The sequence below is a fragment of the Scyliorhinus canicula genome, chromosome 15 (genome assembly GCF_902713615.1).
Source record: "Scyliorhinus canicula chromosome 15, sScyCan1.1, whole genome shotgun sequence".
Taxonomy (NCBI): domain Eukaryota; kingdom Metazoa; phylum Chordata; class Chondrichthyes; order Carcharhiniformes; family Scyliorhinidae; genus Scyliorhinus; species Scyliorhinus canicula.
In genome coordinates this window covers 19,451,376-19,469,872 of record NC_052160.1, presented here as the reverse complement: position 1 = coordinate 19,469,872, position 18,497 = coordinate 19,451,376, and the positions used below count along the sequence as shown (strand labels likewise).

At 50.0% G+C, this 18,497-nt stretch overlaps 1 protein-coding gene across 12 annotated transcripts in view; it reads right to left on the bottom strand.

Annotated features, from left to right (window-relative positions):
• caskin1 (CASK interacting protein 1) overlaps nucleotides 1-18,497 on the bottom strand; it is a 684,935-nt gene that overhangs the window by 133,312 nt on the left and 533,126 nt on the right. For all 12 annotated transcript variants that reach the window (XM_038820500.1, XM_038820499.1, XM_038820502.1 and 9 more), the window contains exon 7: nucleotides 1,484-1,592. In XM_038820500.1, the coding sequence (XP_038676428.1) occupies nucleotides 1,484-1,592 (109 nt within the window). The remainder of the gene's footprint in view (nucleotides 1-1,483; nucleotides 1,593-18,497) is intronic.

Genomic DNA, 18,497 nt, shown 5'->3' with positions numbered 1-18,497 from the left:
CAAAAATCACATTTACGCTCAACCTTTTTCTTACTGTTCCTTTCAGCCTCTTTCAATCTTTTCCCCGTCTCTTCAGGATCCAACTTCACATTGGATTCACAAACTCTAATTCACTCTCCTTTGGCCCTTCCTTCCCTCAAATCTTAATATGAATCCCAATTAGTTAAGGAGATACCCTGCTTGTCCCATCTGTTCCCTGCTGCCCTTGCCTTTAAACAAGACGTGTTGCTGGGCTATTTAACTGTACAGCAGGTCCAACAGAGGGCTCGCTGTGTGCTGGCCCAGTGTGGCTGATCCATAAGACCATAAGACATAGGAGCAGAATTAGGCCACTCGGCCCATTGAGTCTGCTCCGCCATTCAATCATGGCTGATATTTTCTCATCCCCATTCTCCCCATAACCCCTGATCCCCTTATTAGTCAAGAACCTATCTAACTCTGTCTTAAATACATTCAATGATTAAGCCTCCACAGCCTTCTGCGGTAAAGAGTTCCACAGATTAACCACCCCCTGGCTGAAGAAATTCCTCCTCATCTCAGTTTTAAAGGATCGTCCCTTTAGTCTGAGGTGGTGTCCTCTGGTTCTAGTTTTTCCTACGAGTGGAAACATCCTCTCCTTGTCCACTCTATCCAGGCCTCGCAGTAACCTTGGAAGTTTCAATAAGATCCCCCCTCATCCTTCTAACTCCAACAAGTACAGACCCAGAGTTCTCAACCGTTCCTCATACGACAAGTTCTTCATTGCAGGGATCATTCTTGTGAACCTCCTCTGGACCCTTTCCAAGGCCAGCACATCCTTCATTAGATAGGGGGCCCAAAACTGCTCACAATATTCCAAATGGGGTCTGACCAGAGCCTTATGCAGCCTCAGAAATACAGCCCTGGTCCTGTATTCTAGCCCTCTTGACGTGAATGCTAACATTGCATTTGCTTCTTAACTGCCGACTGAACCTGCACATTGACCTTAAGAGAATCATGAACAAGGACTCCCAAGTCCCTTTGTGCTTCTGATTTCCTAAGCATTTCCCCATTTAGAAAATAGTCTATGCCTAAATTCCTCCTTCCAAAGTGCATAACCTCACACTTTTCCACATTGTATTTAATTTGCCACTTCATTGCCACTCTCCTAGCTTGTCCAAATCCTTCTGCAGCCCCCTTGCTTCCTCAATACTACCTGTCCCTCTATAGATCTTTGTATCATCTGCAAATTTAGCAACAGTGCCTTCAGTTCCTTCTTCCAGATCATTTATGTATATCGTGAAAAGTTGTGGTCCCAGGACAGACGCCTGAGGCACACCACTAGTCACCGGCTGCCATCCTGAAAAAGATCCCTTTATCCCCACTCTCTGCCTTCTGCCAGTCAGACAATCCTCTATCCATGCCAGGATCTTACCCTTAGCACCATGGGCTTTTAACTTATTTAACAGTCTCCTAAGTGGCACCAACGTTGATCCAATGCAACTTCTCTCACAAAGTCCCTTACTTCCAAGAGCAAACGGACCACATCAGTCTTCCCACACAGTGCGGCTTCATGCAGAGCTGTTCCAGCCTTTGTCTGGCGATTGATATCTATTCCCGCCTGTAGCAGAAGTCTGCAAAAACACAAATAAAAATGCTGAGGGAAACGTAACAATGGCAGTAAGAAATTAAACATGCGCCATAGCGAACGTGCATTTAAATTTCACCATTCCGATTTACGTTTGTGTCATCTACCTGGGGAGAAGGAAAAACCAAAGAAAACTTTGGGCAGCACTTTAGAAAGATACAGCTGAAGACTGCAAAAGGTTTTCTCACCTACTGCGAGAGGGATGGGATGATTATCATTGCTGTCTCAATCTGAGAGGAAATCATATTCGCTCACACTTAATGTACAGTAGGTGATGCGACCATCAATTCACACGAGACAGAGAGTTGAAGTGAACAGTGGCTTTAATCGACTAGAACAGTGCCTGCCTGCGACTGCTCTGCAAGTGAGAGTCGCCTACAGGGCAGCTGCTCTTTATACCTCCCCTCAAGGGGGCGGAGCCAGGGACGGAGCCCATAAGGGCACCAACATGATACAATCAGTGTAGCACAGTGCAATGGTCCATAGGTGGAGCCCACCTGGGCAACAGCATGGTACAATGTAGTATAGTGGTGAATGGTTATTATAATACGTTCACCACAGTAGGTACTTTAACCGACACTGCCTCTCTTAGAAATGACTGAAGAGCAAATTAAATCTCTCAAACACGTTAAGGCCCAACTGTTAACAGCTGGGGGGGGGGGGGGGGGGGGGGGGGGGGGGGGGGGGGGGGGGGGGGGGGGGATGATTGACACCAGCTGACAACAGATTTAATCCACAAAAGCACCGCACAAAGCAAAGGTTACTTAGTCCATATTCTCTGCTCAGACACTATCAATCAGAAGACTCCACGCCATTCATATTATCCACTGAAGCAAATATTTGTTCTCAGATGGTCCCTCACAAACCTTTTCCTGGTGTGAGTGAACATTTGGGGGTGAGGGGGATTTTGAGAGGTGGGGGGGGGGGGGTGAGGCGCGACTTCAGCTGTCGAGCAGGCGGAGGGAACAGGAGCTGAGCATTGCGGGAGTAGATGAGAAGGCAGGGTGGCTCCTGAATAAAAAAGATGGACACCTACCTTTTCACGTGGCTTCTGTTTCAGCAGCAGCAACAGCGACTAGGCCTCAGCCTGTAGTCCATCAGGGCGCGCCCGCCAATAGACTAAAAACCCGAGGATTTGAAGGCAGCCTGGCAGCTCCAAAGCAGCCACAAAATCCCGTCTCATGAAGCCATTCAGGGAGGAGACCCACAGCTTTGGAAGCCCTTTCTTTAGAAACTCTCTCGGACAATAGCACTGGGCTAAATCACTGGCTTTTAAAGCAGGCCAGCAGCACAGTTCAATTCCCGTACCAGCCTCCCCGAACAGGCGCCGGAATGTGGCGACTAGGGGCTTTTCACAGTAACTTCATTTAAGCCTATTCGTGACAATAAGCGATTTTCATTTCATTTCATTTCAGCATGCAAAACTGCAGTGCATTCCCCCACTTTCACATCACGTTGGTGGGCAGTGGTTATGCCTAGAAATCTGGAGGTCTTCTCAGTCAATAGCACAGTTCTGAAGAAGATTCAGAAGGACTCTCTTGGTTCCCTTTCTACCTGTGCTGCTGCCGGACCTGCTGAGATTCACCAGCCTTTTCTGTTTTCAGCGTGCACAGGATGTCACGTGTTTTTCACTCGGCAGCACTCTTGCCTCTGAGCTGACATTCCGCATTAGCACTGCGTTGTCAGAAGCTCTCAGTTTTTTGGGTGCAATATTAAACCGAGGCTCTGCCTGACCTCTCGGGTGGGTGTAAAGGATAACATGAAGAAGAGCAACTGACCTATCCCCGGTGTCCTTGACGATATTTATCCCTCGACCAACATCACAAACAGCAGCTTGTCTGGTCATTACGGCATTGCTGTTTTGTGGGAGCTTGCTGTGCGTAAACTGGTTCCCGTGTTTCCTACATTATAACAGTAACTACACTTCCCGAATACATCATTGGCGATCCGGTGGACGTGAAAGGTGCTGTAGAAATGCAAACCTTTCGTCCTCGTAATCCAGAAGCACAAATTCCAAACCCACTCTGCCAGTTTGAGAAGTTTAATTCAGTTTCAAATGTCCACATCACGCGTGCTTTCACACTCCTGTGTTTTAACCTCGTGAATTATTTGATGCTCGTTGGCAGTCGCTATGTTGAGCTGGCGGCACGTGCCCGCATCCTGTCATAAGTAAAATCACCCGCGTTGAGCCAGCTAGAATGTACTGGGTAACTGGTTGCGACAGGGAGGGGGAGGGGTGGGCGGGGCGGGTTGGTCACCTGGCACTCTGCAGCGTTTCGAGAAGGGGTCCCACCACTGCCTTCACAAAGGATGGGGAATGAATGCAGCCCTGCCAGTGATGTTGGTTTTGTTACCTGTGTGGTAGGTAACATGTGCGACTCAAACCTTGGTGAGTGAATCTTGATGAAGAAGACTCAAACTTGTCCAGTAGTAACAAAAGGTTTATTGAGTAACTATAACAATAATTGCAAGAGTTATTTACTTTAACTTTGATACTAGTCATAAGGTTAACAAGACGTAACTATACGTAACTCCACTAGCCATCTGAACTAGTCTGCTATTGCCCTGGTCACAGTGCACACAAGAGAGAGCGAGAGACCCAATGTGGTTGCTTTTTATACCCCTGTTGGTCCGGCCCTCTAGTGATCATGTGGTGCTACTGATTACACATTAACTCCTTGTGTACATGCACATATAGAGATGACCACAATGTTCACAGCCACTGCAATAAGAAAACCACTGAGAAGCTCGAAACATCCCAGTTCCTATTGATAGTTGAAGGGACACAATTCAATCATGTGGTTGTTTGATGTCGTGTTCCTGCTGGTCGTGGCCGCAGATGGTGACAATGTCGAGATACGGGAAGGTTGCCCGTAAACCATATTGGTCCACTATTCGGTCCATCTCCCTTTGGAAGACCGAGATCCCATTTGTGACACCGAATGGAACCCTTAGAAAGTGGTAGAGTCGCCCATCCGCTTCGAACGCAGTGTACCCTCGGTCACTCACGCGGATGGGCAGCTGGTGATAGGCGGACTTAAGGTCCACCATGGAAAAGACTTTGTACTGCGCGATCCTGTTAACCAGGTCGGAGATACGGGGGAGAGGATACGCATCCAGCTGCGTAAACCTGTTGATGGTCTGACTTTAGTCAATGACCATATGACCATTCGGTTTTTCTCCCCAGTCCTAACCACCAGCACTTGTGCTCGCCAGGGACTGTTGCTGGCCTCTATGACTCCTTCCTTCAGAAGCCTTTGGACCTCGGACCTGATGAAGGACCGGTCCTGGGTGCTGTACCGTCTGCTCTGTGTCGCGACGGGTTTGCAATCCGGGGTGAGATTCGCAAACAAGGAAGGAGGGTCGACCTTGAGGGACGCGAGGCTGCAGACAGTAAGGGGGGGGGGGGGGGGAATAGGGCTGCCGAATTTGAAGGTTAAGCTCTACAGGTGGCACTGAAAATCCAGTCCGAGGAGTGCCGGTGCGCAGAGGCGGGGAAGGACAAAAACTTTATAGTTTTTAAAAACTCTCCCCTGGACCATGAGGTCCGCCAAGCAGCACCCGGTGATTTGGATGGAGTGCGAACCAGAAGCCAGAGCGATTTTGTGTTTTACGGGGTGGATGGGGAGCGCGCAGCGTCTTACCGTGTCGGGGTGGACAAAGCTCTCTGTGCTCCCGGAGTCCAGTAGGCAGCTCGTCTCATGACCATTGAGGAGGATCTGTGTGGTCGCCGTGGAAAGCGTGCGGCGCCGTGATTGATCCAGCGTCACTGCAGCGAGTTGTGGCAGGAACTCGGAGTCGTCATCCACTATTGAGTAGTCGCTTGCGGGGTCCTCCGGCCGATCCAAGATGGCGGGCCCGTCGGCCGCTCGTGGTGGGGGTTGAACAAGATGGCGGCGCCCGGGGGTCGCGCGTGGAGTCGGGGGCCCAAAATGGCGGCACGCGGGGCTCGCTTGTGTCGTCGGGGGAACAAAATGGCGGCGCCCGTGGATCACTTGTGGCATGGGGCCCCAGAGGAGCGCGGGGAGGGGGACACAAGGTCACTGTTTGGCAGCGACCGATTTAGACTGACAGACAGCGGCATAATAGCCCTTCTTGCCGCAGCTTTTACAAGTTGCGGTGCGGGCCGGGCAGCGTGGGTGGGGGTACTTGGCCTGACCACAAAAGTAGCAGCAGGGGCCCGTGGGCTTATCGGGGCTTCCCACGGCGCAGGTCTGGGGGGTCAGAATCGGCGGGGGTGAAGGGGGTTGCGTGCCACGCTGCCCAAGGGCTGCCGCGCGGCTGGGGGCATACGTGCGGGCGTTGCGATCAGCGACCTCCAAGGAGGATGCGAGGGTCCGTGCCTCAGCGAGGCTTAAAGTGTCCTTTTCCAGAAGCCTCTGGCGTATCTGGGATGACTGCATGCCCGCAACGAAGGCGTCCCTGATCAAGAGTTCGGTGTGCTCCGCTGCAGTGACTTGTGGGCAGGCGCAATTTCTCCCCGGGACAATGAGGGCCCGATAGAATTCATCGAGGGACTCACCGGGGAATTGTTGCCTCGTAGCTAGGAGGTGCCTCGCGTAGACCTAATTCACTGGCCTGATGAAATGTCCTTTTAGCAGATCCATAGCGGCATCATAGTCCAGTTCATCCTCTATCAGAGAGTAGACGTTGGTGCCCACGCACGAATGGAGGATGTGGAATTTCTGTTCCCTGGTCGGGTGGTTTTCTACTGTGGTGAGGTAACTGTTGAAACACGCCAGCCAATGTTTAAACGTTGCTGAAGCGTTTGCAGCATGCGGGCTGATGCGGAGGCAGTCTGGCTTGATCCGTAGCTCCATTTCAAAGTTCTAGTGTATTAAATTGATGGACCATCAATTGGACTCGAGTCGTGAAATAGTTCCAAATAACAGGCTTTCATACACTAGATGTGTGCCCGGCAGTAGACTTGCAGAGAAAGGCCGACTGCCAGCCGGTACGGGTTCTTATACCCCACCTCGTAGGCGGAGCTACCAACCTCTCAGCCAATCAGTGGGTAGTCACATGACTAGCCTCAGCCAATTGGCAGAGAGGCACATGACTTGCCTGAGCCAATGGGCAGCGACTCTTTTGCACCAATAGCAGCACGGTTCTAGAGGTACCGTAATCTCCCTCGTCATACTACCACAAGTTGGAAACATTGGATTGTAGAATCCCTACAGTACAGAAGGAGGTCATTCAGCCCATCGAGTCTGCACCGAGCCTCTGACAGAGCACCCCACCTAGGCCTAAACCCAACACAATCCCTACAACCCCACCTCCAGCCAACTGATCATGGCCAATCCACCTGGCCTGCACATCATTGGACTGTGGGAGGAAACCGGAGCACCCAGAGGAAACCCACGCAGACATGGAGAAAAAGTGGAAACTCCACACAGACAGTCACCCGAGGTCAGAATTGAAGGTGGGTCCCTGGTGCTGTGAGGCAGCAGTGCTAACCACTGTGCCACCGTGCAGCGCCAATGAAACCCTAATAAGGTTTCAAAAAAAGATTTTGTTTCCTTTAGATATGCTCGGGTTAGAAGTCACAGTCCTTCTCACTACTCTTACCCGTCCCACAGAACAGTTCTGGCAGAGATCTGGATTTCAACATTATTCTACCTCTGGTATGTGACACAGGAAGAGATTTTAAAAATGTTTATTCCATTGAGCCATGCTCTTTACCATTATAAGATTTTCCACCGGCGATATTCTCCGATCCGCCGGCAGGACACTGCCTCCTACAGGTTTCCCGGGGCCGTGGTGTGCCTCCGATGGGAAATCCCATTGGCTACCAGCGGGAATGGAAAATCCCGCTGCTAGTCACGGCGCGCCATCGAGAAACACACAGCTGGGGAGTCGGAGAGTCCACCCCGGGATTTATGGAAGGAAAAGTTAGATAAACAGATTGGGCTGGATTCTCCAATTCTGAGGCTATGTTCGGAGGAAGTGTCTAGTTTTACAATGAAAAAGTCGGCCAGTGGGGGGCTAGCAGCGGCTCCGAGTAAAACCCCCGGCATCCCCAACATAAACGGATGGAGAATTACCGGGTCCATGGCCGGGCATGCAGATGGCGACGACCTGCAGCGGTCGCGCAGTACAACATGGCGTCGGCGCACACGGACTCGGCCTGCCAGGTAGTGTCCCCCTGGATCCCCCCCCCCCCCCCCCTTCGCCACCCCTGGACCAACCCTCACCAGTCCCCCCAGCCGACTCCAAAGCCCCCCCACCCCACCCACCAGCTGCATGGCTCCCCCCCCCCCCCACCCCCGACTGTGGCAGCGCTGATCATCATCCGCAACTGCCACGCCGGGTATACGAAAACTCAGACCACACGCGACCCGCGCAGTCGGGAACTCGGCCCATAGGGGGAGGGGGGAGCATTGGGGGAGAGCCTCAAAGCGACGCGCTGACACCGTCGCAACGTCGTGCGGCACGCTCTTAGACGACACTTTTGGAGGGAGTGGAGCATCAGAAAAACGGCACCGACCCTGATTTCGTCGCAAACGGGGATTCTCTGCCCGGTCGCCGGTTACGATTTCGGCATCCGGCAACGGAGAATCCCGCCCACCATTGCCGGGATTCTCCTTCATTTGCCACCGGTAACGGAGTTCCCGATGCGGCGGAGAATCTCACATAGGCCATAAAATGGGCTCAGTGCCCATTGTGATGCTCCAGTACCCCGCTGGCAGCGGCATTGAACTTCTTTGCGTCCTGCGCCAATGGGTCATTTGAACCCATTTGCATCCCATTAACAGACTGAATGCCGGATTCTCCAAATCCCAGGGACTCTCCGGCTCTCTCGGATGGGAGTCACACGGGTGTGGGTTGATGCAAGTACTTGCTGGCGTGGCCCTGATGTGATGGACCTCATGGTGGGCCAAGTGGGTAAATATTTAACATAGATGCCCCCAAAGTCCATCAGGTGCCCCCCCTCCCACCCACAATACAAATCCTGCCCACCCCACACCCAGTCATCTCAGCCGGCCCCGCCATCAGACCTCCCACCAGGAACTCTCATTAGACCCTCCACTAGAGACTCCCATCAGGCCCTACCTGGGACCCCCACCAGAGACTCCCATATCAAAGACCCCCTATCAGAGACCCCCGCCAGAGTCCCCCCACAAGAGACCCTCAGCAAACCTCCCATATGACCTGCCAATATCAGTGACCTCCCCCAGACCCCCATATCAGAGACCCTCCCATCAGACACCCCACAGATCAGAGACCCCCAAATCAGAGACCACTCCACACCAGAGACCCCCCCCCCCCATACGAGACATTGCCCCCCCCCCCCCCCCCCCCCCCCCCCCCCCCCCCCCACTCATGAGTCACTAAAGAGTCAATAAACCTCAAGAGCAGTTCAGGCAGAAATAGTGAAATATCACTGCTTTCTCACTTTCCAATTCCTTACAACTGCTGCCTCAGACAGATGTGTAGAAAGCAGCAGCTGTTACTTCATGGAAAGCCAAAACACACCACAAGGCTTTAAACCCCCTCTGATCCTTTGATCTCTGACGTTTCTATTCACTTTCAAAGACAAATGGCTTTTAGTAGGCTGTAGTTGGCAGGATAATAGCTTCTAGACAACCAGGTATCTGGATTATGTATTTTCATTTCCCTTCATGCTTGAATGCATCGTATGTACTCTGCATTGAAATTAACCACAATGTCCATGTGCCATTTTGAGCGGGCGGCCCGATAGCCGGATTCAGAATGGAATTCCTTGAGCTCCCCGCCAAGAATAAATTTGCATGGCAAGGGAGAAGGGATGACTTTTGGGCACCATTCCCAGCGCCAGCACAAAGCGAACAAGATTCACTTCCATAAGGGAACATCGGGCTGGATTCTCCGATTTTAAGGCTATGGCTGGAGGAAGTGTCTAGTTTTATGATGGAAAAGTTGGTGTTGTCCCGCATCGATGCTCTGCCCGATGGGGGGCTAGCAGCTGCACCACGTGAAACTCCCGGCGTCCCCGATATAAACGGCTGGAGAATTGCCGGGTCCATGGCTGTACATGTGCACGGCGGCTACCTGCAATGGTCGCACCATATAACCTGGCGCCGACAGCGCACGGAACCGGTCTGCTGGCTAGTGCCCACCTATAACCCCCTTTGCCACCCCCGGATGACCCCCACCAGTCCCTCCAGTCCCTGCCGAAGCCCCCCCCTACCAGCAGAACAGATCCCTCTCCAACTGTGGCGGCGCTGGACACAGTCCACAGCCGCCACACGAGGTTGATGAAAACTCAGAACACACGTGTCCTGCATCGTCGGGAACCCGGCCCATCGGAGGCGGGGCATCGGGGGAGGGCCTTCAGGTGACGTGCTGAGGCCGTCCCAACAGCTTGCGTCGTACTCCCCGATGATGCTGTTCTGGAGGGGGCGGAGCATCCAAAAACTGGCGCCGCCCCCCACGACGGCGTCAAAAAGGATTCTCCGCCCAATCGCCGATTACGATCGCCCGCCCATTGCGTCCCAAATGGAGAATCCTGCCCTAAGTAAGAGCAGGTTATGCTGATAGGGTGAGAGAAAATGGGATGTCAGGAGGTTAGTGTGGAGCATATACATTGGCATAAATCAGACGGGCCAAATGGCCTGTTTCTGTGCTGTAAGTAAAATGAAAGAAAGTTAAGGGAACATAAAGATAAATAAGGCAAAGACTTTTATAGCTGATAATATTCTGACCTCTTTTAGACTTCTGTATTTGTGCCCAGATTGCAGGGCGAAAAAGAACATTCAGTCTGCCATTGACTTTTTAACCAACACAAAGCAAATTTCACACATTGGGGAATTCAACGAGCTGTTAGAAGCTGCACAACATGAGCAGCAGCAATGTTGGTACATTGTCTGAACGTCTCAGTGAAGGTTAGACATGTGCAGGCTGATGTGACTGCTCTGTGAACACAGACCCTCAGCTTCAGCTGCAGACTGCACAGAATCATAGAATCTTACAGCCTGCGAGATGGTCTAACAGCCAGTCACATTTATGCTAACCTTTAGAGGGAGCTTTCCAAATTTAGACCCATAAACCCCCCCCTCTCCTTTGCCCACCCCACCATCCCGTTGCCCCCCCCCCCCCCCCCCCCCCCAACTGCTTTCATCTCTGCTACCCTCTTCAAGTGCATGTCCAATTGCCGTTCAAAAGTGCCGATATGGAATCTGATTCCCAAGCCATTCCAGGCAATGCATTCCAGATCTTAACAACCAACTGTTGATGGAGCAGGCTCGAGGGGCCGAATGACTCAGTGACAGTGAAGCAACGGCAATATATTTCCAAGTTGGGGTGGTGAGTGGCTTGGAGGGGACCCTCCAGCTGGCATGGTTCCCAGGTATCTGCTGTTCTTGTCCTTCTCGTCTGTCCTTCTAAATGGTAGTGGCCGTGGGTTTGGAAGGTGCTGTCGAAGGAACCTTGGTGAGTTCCTGCAGTACATCTTGTAGATGGTACACACGGCTGCTATGGCTTTAACCAGATGAAAGCATTTACCCAAATCCAGTCCACAGATGTGCAGGTTAGGTGGATTGGCCATGATAAATTGCCCTTAGTGTCCAAAAATTGCCCTTAGTGTTGGGTGGGGTTACTGTGTTATGAGGATGGGGTGGAGGTGTTAACCTTGGGTAGGGTGCTCTTTCCAAGAGCCGGTGCAGACTTGATGGGCCGAATGGCCTCCCTCTGCACTGTAAATTCTATGATTTGCAGTTCTATGAAATCGTCATGACGCCAACCATTAATCCCTGCTGTTCATTCCAATGAATGATTGACATTTGAAGTGATAATGTGGATGTCAAAGTCTACCCTTCATGACTCTAATACCCTTCCTATAACAGGACCTGCATGCAATACACCAACAGTTTAACAATCACCTCCCACCAATCATCACCCACTCTATCCCTTCATGACTCTAATACCCTTCCTATAACAGGACCTGCATGCAATACACCAACAGTTTAACAATCACCTCCCACCAATCATCACCCACTCTATTGAGAATTTGTATATCCGCGTGAACCTGTTCACACATCGTGCCCAAAACCTCGCCCATCCGCAATTCAAAATGTTAAACTTCGCACCTAAACACTTGTCGATCTGAAAGGTCAACAAAACACCGAACTCAGAGGCAATAAAAAACACCTCTTGTCGTCTTCCCACATATTTAGCGTGCACTATGCACGTGGTAACTCCCGGCCAGTACAGGTACCTGCAGCGCTGAACAAAAACTACAAATCGGAGCTATGCTAAGAAAACATCCCAGGAGAGTGATGACGTTTGAACAAGAAGTCACATCTTAGATAGACTGGGAGGCATTACAAGTGCTACCACGTTCACCAGTGAATACTTTGCGAACGAATCTACAATCAGGCATGTTTGGCAATCTGAAGGAGAAACACCGTGTCGGTGTTTCTGGTCGTCGTCCTGACAAGTTAACTTTTGTGAGCAGGAGTGATCCACACTAGTGGCGCAGTGGGTTAGCACTGCTGCCTCACGGCGCCGACGTCCCAGGTTCGCTCCCGGCTCTGGGTCACTGTCCGTGTGGAGTTTGCACATTCTCCCCGTGTTTGCGTGGGTTTCACCCCCACACCCCAAAGATGTGCAGGGCAGGTGGATTGTCCAAGCTAAATTGCCCTGTAAATGAATTGGGTACGCTAAATTTAATTTAAAAAAGAGTGATCCACACTTTGAGGAAACGGCGAAGTTGCTCAACGTGTGGATAGAGCAGCAGCATCGAAGGAGGATCCCTGTTAATGGTCCAATCATTCGAAACAAAGCACTTGAATTGTACCAGGACATAAAGAGTTGGAAAGGGGGTTGAGCCAGTGTCACTGGTGATGATGGAAGTGGTGCAGAAGGTGCCTCTCCTTCAACTTTCACAGGATGCTCAGCTAGCACAGGGTGGGTTAATCGCTTTAAAAAGTGCTTCGACCTGTATAATGTGAAGTTTAGTGAGGGAGGCTGCTTCAGCTGTCCAGGCAGCTTCAGGAGAGCTTCCCAAGTTGCTGCAGGAACACATCAGGGAGAGAGGCTATCAGGCAGGGCAGGTCTTCAATGCAGATGAAACTGGCCGGTTCGGGAAGAAGATGCCAGATAGGACCTACCTATCGAATAACGAAAAGACAGCTCCTGGCTTTAAAGCAGCAAACAACAGGCCGACACTGGGTGGCACTGGCAGGTTGGCAGTGCTAAGGTGCCCGGGTTTCCTGTGCCAGGGATTGAGGGCTCGGGGATGCTCTGTTCTTCAGAGGTGGGGTGGGGGAGAGGGGTTCGAGGACCCCTTCTGTCATAATATACACCAGTATATCATGGTGCAGACACAGACTGATGGACACACACATGGACCAATCAACATGTACAAACACCGCAGCCAATCACCAGTTAGAATACACACACTATAAAGGCAGAGGGCACCACGGTTCCCGCTCATTCTGGGTGCTGCCTCTCAGTGTAACAGGAACGTATTCAACCCAGCACGGACTCACAACATGTGCTGAGAGAATCAACTGGTTCGGACAAGGCTTAGGTCTCTAGTTCAAGTTAGCATTATTTAGACCCACAGTCATCGTGAGTTAGTTAGTTAGAAATAGTTAATAAAATTGAGTTGAACCATCATCAGTGTTGGAAGTATCTGTTCATCTCTCAAGCCTACACTAGCCAACACTTCACCTTCAAAGGTAAGTTGGGGGGGGGAGGGGGGTTCTGGAGCTGAAGTGGGATGGCTGAGGGGGGGGGGTCGAGAGATTAGGGTGGCATTTAAAAATGGTGCATCGATCGCTTCCTGCACTGACGAGATGAGCCAGTTTGAGTCTTTCCTTCTACAGCTCAGGAGCTGAAGCAATAGAGTATCGTCGGTCAATTTACAGTAGAAGGTCAACTAACTCAGAGAGGTGATTTGACCGTTGCTTATTGATCCTTGCAGTGAAATAATCTGACCATGGATAAAAGCCTGAAATGATTCCCAAATAGTGGATAAAGTTACATCAGGGGCCGTCTTGATATCTAAGAACAAATCAATTTGGGAGGAGATAAATTTAATACGTTCTTCATCAGGGAGAAGAAGAGGATCAAAATGCCACGTGTGTTGAGAGGGTGCATTTTCAGGAAAGCACAGTTTCATCGATAGTGGGGCATGGTCAGATGTCACAATGTTATGATATTCACAGGGGTCTAAAAGCCAAAGGCGTTTCCTATCCCCCAAAAAATCTATTCCTGAATAGGAATGGTGAACTGGAGAGAAAAAAGGAAAAATGTCTTGCAGTGGGGAAAAGAAAACGGCAAAGATCTGTACGCTTGTGGATTTGTACAAAGGAATTAATTCCAGGAGCTGGTCCAGCAAAAGGGCATGAACCGGTTACAGAGCGGCCAAGAGAAAGGATTCAGAATGTGACTGAAATCCTCACCCAGAATCAGATGATGACTGCGCACGTTGGGCAGAGGGGGCAAAAATTGTTTTATTAAAAACTGTTCTGTTGGGGAAGCTTGGGGTGGGGGAGGGGTTTTCCAGAGTAAGGGGGTTCTGGGGTGGGGTGGGTGGAGGGGAGAGGGGGTCCCATATCCATGGGAAGGGATCCTTTTTTGATTTTATATTATTTTTTTGGCCGGGGGATCCTTTCTTCTCTCGAAAGGGCGAGGTTGCTGGCAGGGCGGGCACATTCACAGCCTGCCCCAGCCAGCGTGACATCGTAGGACCCGCCTCCAGCATATTTTCGATGAAGCGTCAAAATATATATCAGGCAAAGCTGGGAGTGTAGCCGGCAGGCAGCACACCGCTTTTCCCGTCTGAGTTGGTATTTGTCAAAAAGTGAGAAAATATCTGCTGCAGTTTTCATTGTTTCTTTTCCTTTACCAGTGTCAAATCCGGGGTTGGCTGGAACCAATCTAATACACTGCCGATATAAAGCATGCTCGCCGTTCACGATTTCACCCTTCGAGGTATTTTGTGGGAACGGAGCCCCCACGAGTGGCAGATTGGATTTACAAAATGTCAGGTGGGATTGTAACGCGGCAGACTGCAACTCAGAACCAAAATGGATTTTCCACTTCCCCGCACAGTTGTTACGGTTGAGCAGCAACCTGTTAAGTTCTTTTCACGATCTCGCAACTGGTGAAGCCCTCCTGAGCACTCAAACATCCACAGTATTGGAAAGCTTTCACAGATTCATCTCGAAACACAGCCTACTGCCACCTTGTGGTGAGTGCATTAGCTGCAGCTACCGCACCAAATTGTGTGCAAGCACCCCTGTCCCTAAATCAATAACATTGGGCAAGTTAATGGCTTGGAAATCGCGATTGTAACGATGGCAAACTGTCAGTGTCATTATTCCGCAAAACTGACAGTGACGTCTGTTGTCTGCACATGAATAGCAGAAATCCAGCTGCTGCCAGTGGTTTCCTGCTCCTCCATAGTGTGCAGTGCTGGCAGCTGGAAAACAATTAGAAATCACTGAATTGATTTGACGTTCATCGTCTTACATCGCTAGTCTCACCGTAAGTCTCACTTTGCCTTGTTCAGCGCAGTGTAACTCGGTTTTCAATGGTACACAAGATCATAATTACTGTCGAACAGCCTTACTGACGCAGACAAACTAAGTTGTCTTTGGAAAGTTAACTTTCTCCATTCCGTGACTACTTGTGACAATAAAAGATTATTATAAAAAGATTATTATTGTAAAAGTTCAATCACTTCCCTAATATCTTGTTATGTGGCTCAGTTCAAGTACCTTAGGATATATTTTTATGTTAAGGGTGATATGTAGCCAATAGAGTATTATTGCTCATTGTGAGGGGAATTGATTACAAAAGTAGGGAGGTTATGCCTCAGTTGTATCGGGCATAGGTGAGACCATATCCAGAGTATTGCGTATGTATTGGTCTCCTTATTTAAGGAAAGATGTAAATGTGCTAGAAGCAGTTCAGAGAAGGTTTACTATACTTAATACCAGGAATGAACATGCTGTTTTATGAGGAAAGGGTGGAGCAGTCAAGAGTAAGAGATGACTTGATCGAAACCTTTAAGATCATGAGGGGTATTGACAGGGTGGATGAGGAGAGGATGGTTCCTCTTAGTAGAGAATCTAGAACTAGGGGTCACTGCTTAAAAATACAGGGTCGCTCATTTACGACAGAGATGAGGAGAAATGTTTTTTCTCAAAGGGCTGTGAGCCTCTGGAACTCCCTTCCTCAAGAGGAAGTGGAAGCACGGTAGCACACGTGGATAGCACTGTGGCTTCACAGTGCCAGTGTCCCAGGTTTGATTCCCCGCTGGGTCACTGTCTGTGCAGAGTCTGTACGTTCTCCTCGTGTCTGTGTGGGTTTCCTCCGGGTGCTCCAGTTTTCTCCCACAGTCCAAAGACGTGCAGATTATGTGGATTGGCCATGCTAAATTATCCGTAGTGACCAAAAAAGGTTAGATGGGGTTATTGGGTTACGGGGATAGGGTGGAAGTGAGGGCTTAAGTGGGTCGGTGCAGACTCGATGGGCCGAATGACCTCCTTCTGCACTGTAAGTTCTATGTTCAGAGTCTTTGAGTATTTTAAGGCAGATAGATTCTTGAAAAACAAGGGGGTGAAAGGTTATCAGGGGCTAGGCAGGAATGTGGGGTTGAGGTTACAATCAGACCTGCCAAGATCTTATTGAATGGCGAAGTAGCCTCGAGGGGCCGAGTGGCCTACTCCTGCTCCTAATTCTTCTGTTTGGATGTTCGAACCATAGAATCTCCATAGTGCTGAAGGAGGCCATTCGGCCCATCGAATCTGCACCGACATTCTGAAGGACCACTCCCCTCAGGCCCATTCCCCTGCTCTGTCCGTGTAACCCTGTAACACGGTAGTGACATTTAAGGGGCATCTTGACAAATACATGAATAGGATGGGAATAGAGGGATACGGACCCAGGAAGTGCAGAAGATTTTAGTTTAGACGGGCAGCATGGTCGGCTTGGAGGGCCGAAGGGCCTGTTCCTGTGCTGTACTTTTCTTTGTTTCTTTGTTTGTTTGTTTAACCCCACCTGACCTGCACATCTCAGGACTGTGGGAGGAAACTGGAGCACCCGGAGTTAACCCAAAGCAGGTGATTGTTGTTGTTGAATAACAGAGGATGAAACCGTTTGAGAAACAGTTCCATTCGGATTAATTCAGCCAAACTTGAATGTGAAGGGATTTAAGAAAAATGAGGGAGCAGAATACATCAACATGTTGTTGGCTGCACTCCGGTAACCTGTCTTCTGCTCTGTGACAGCGCTGAAAGTATAATACTTTTCCTTTCATCAGATTAATATCTTTCTTATCTTCCATTCGCAATAGCACTATGCAGTTGGCATGTTACCAAGAGGAGATATTAAGCAGGTAGCACTGCAGGAATCAGAGCCAACATGGAAACAATCATTTTTCAATTACTCTGTCAATATTTCTTCCACTCAGAGAGCCCTTCACGTAAAAGTAGATCCGTGTCTGTTTTATATCAGGACATCAAGTTCAGCTGCAAATTTTAAATTGAAAGTTACATCAAAACTTTATTCCAAGGAAAGTGTGTTGTTTAGAAGTTGTTTCTGATTGCACTTTTCAATCTTACCAAGTGTGTGTGGGTGTGTGTCTGTGTGGGGGTGGGGGGGGGGGTGGTATGTGTTTATGCGTTTAGTGTGTGTGAGGTATTTATGGGCGAGGGGTTTGTGTGTAGTGTTGCGTCTGTATATGTGAGGGATGTGTGTGAGTATGGTGCATGTCAAGGGTGCGTGTGTTTGTGAGGGGTGTTCGCATGTATGTTTGTGTGAGATATGCCTGCTTGCAAGTATTGTGTGTGTGTTTGTGCGAGGGTTGTGTGCGTACGTTTGCATGTGTGTTGTGTGTGTTTGTGGATGGAATCCCTCATATGCCGTGGGCAACACGGTAGCATTGTGGTTAGCATAAATGCTTCACAGCTCCAGGATCCCAGGTTCGATTCCCGGCTGGGTCACTGTCTGTGCGGAGTCTGCACATCCTCCCCGTGTGTGCGTGGGTTTCCTCCGGGTGCTCCGGTTTCCTCCCACAGTCCAAAGATGTGCGGGTTAGGTGGATTGGCCATGCTAAATTGCCCATAGTGTCCTAAAAAAAAAAGTACGGTTAAGGGGGGGTTGTTGGGTTACGGGTATAGGGTGGATACGTGTGTTTGAGTAGGGTGATCATTGCTCGGCACAACATCGAGGGCTGAAGGGCCTGTTCTGTGCTGTACTGTTCTATGTTCTATGTGACCCTGGCACATTATGGTGGTGTCTAATACACTAGAGCACAGAGTTGTTCTGTGGTGAGGTTTGGGGGAACTCACTGACTGGTACAGAGTATGTTGTGCGAGGGAAAGAAATTGTGATTATGTCACTGGGCTAGTAATTCAGAGAACGTGAGTCCGGATCCCATCATGGCAGCTTGAGATACCAATATCCTTCCAGATCTTCCTTCCCCTTTGCTGTCGTCTGACCCTTCTTCTTTTTGCAAAGCCCTCTGATTTGCCCTCTCTGACACTATGTGATCTGCCCTTGGCAGAGGACTCACCTTTAGCCCCTTACATTGCTGTCAAACCCATCGACAAGGGTGTTGCTGTTGTTGTCTGGCGTACCAACCTCTACACTGACGTGCTGTTAGGTGAATTGGACATCCTGAATTCTCCCTCTGTGTACCCGAACAGGCGCCGGAATGTGGCGACGAGGGGCTTTTCACAGTAACTTCATTGCAGTGTTAATGTAATCCTACTTGTGACAATAAAGGTTATTATTATTATCTCCGACACTTCCCTCCCTTGACTTCTCTGTCTCCACGTCTGGGGATCGGTTGTCTACTAATATTCATTATAAACCCACCGACTCTCACAGTGTCGTCGTCTTCACTTACTCGCAAACTGCTTCGTGTACGATTCCATCTCATTCTCCCAGTTTC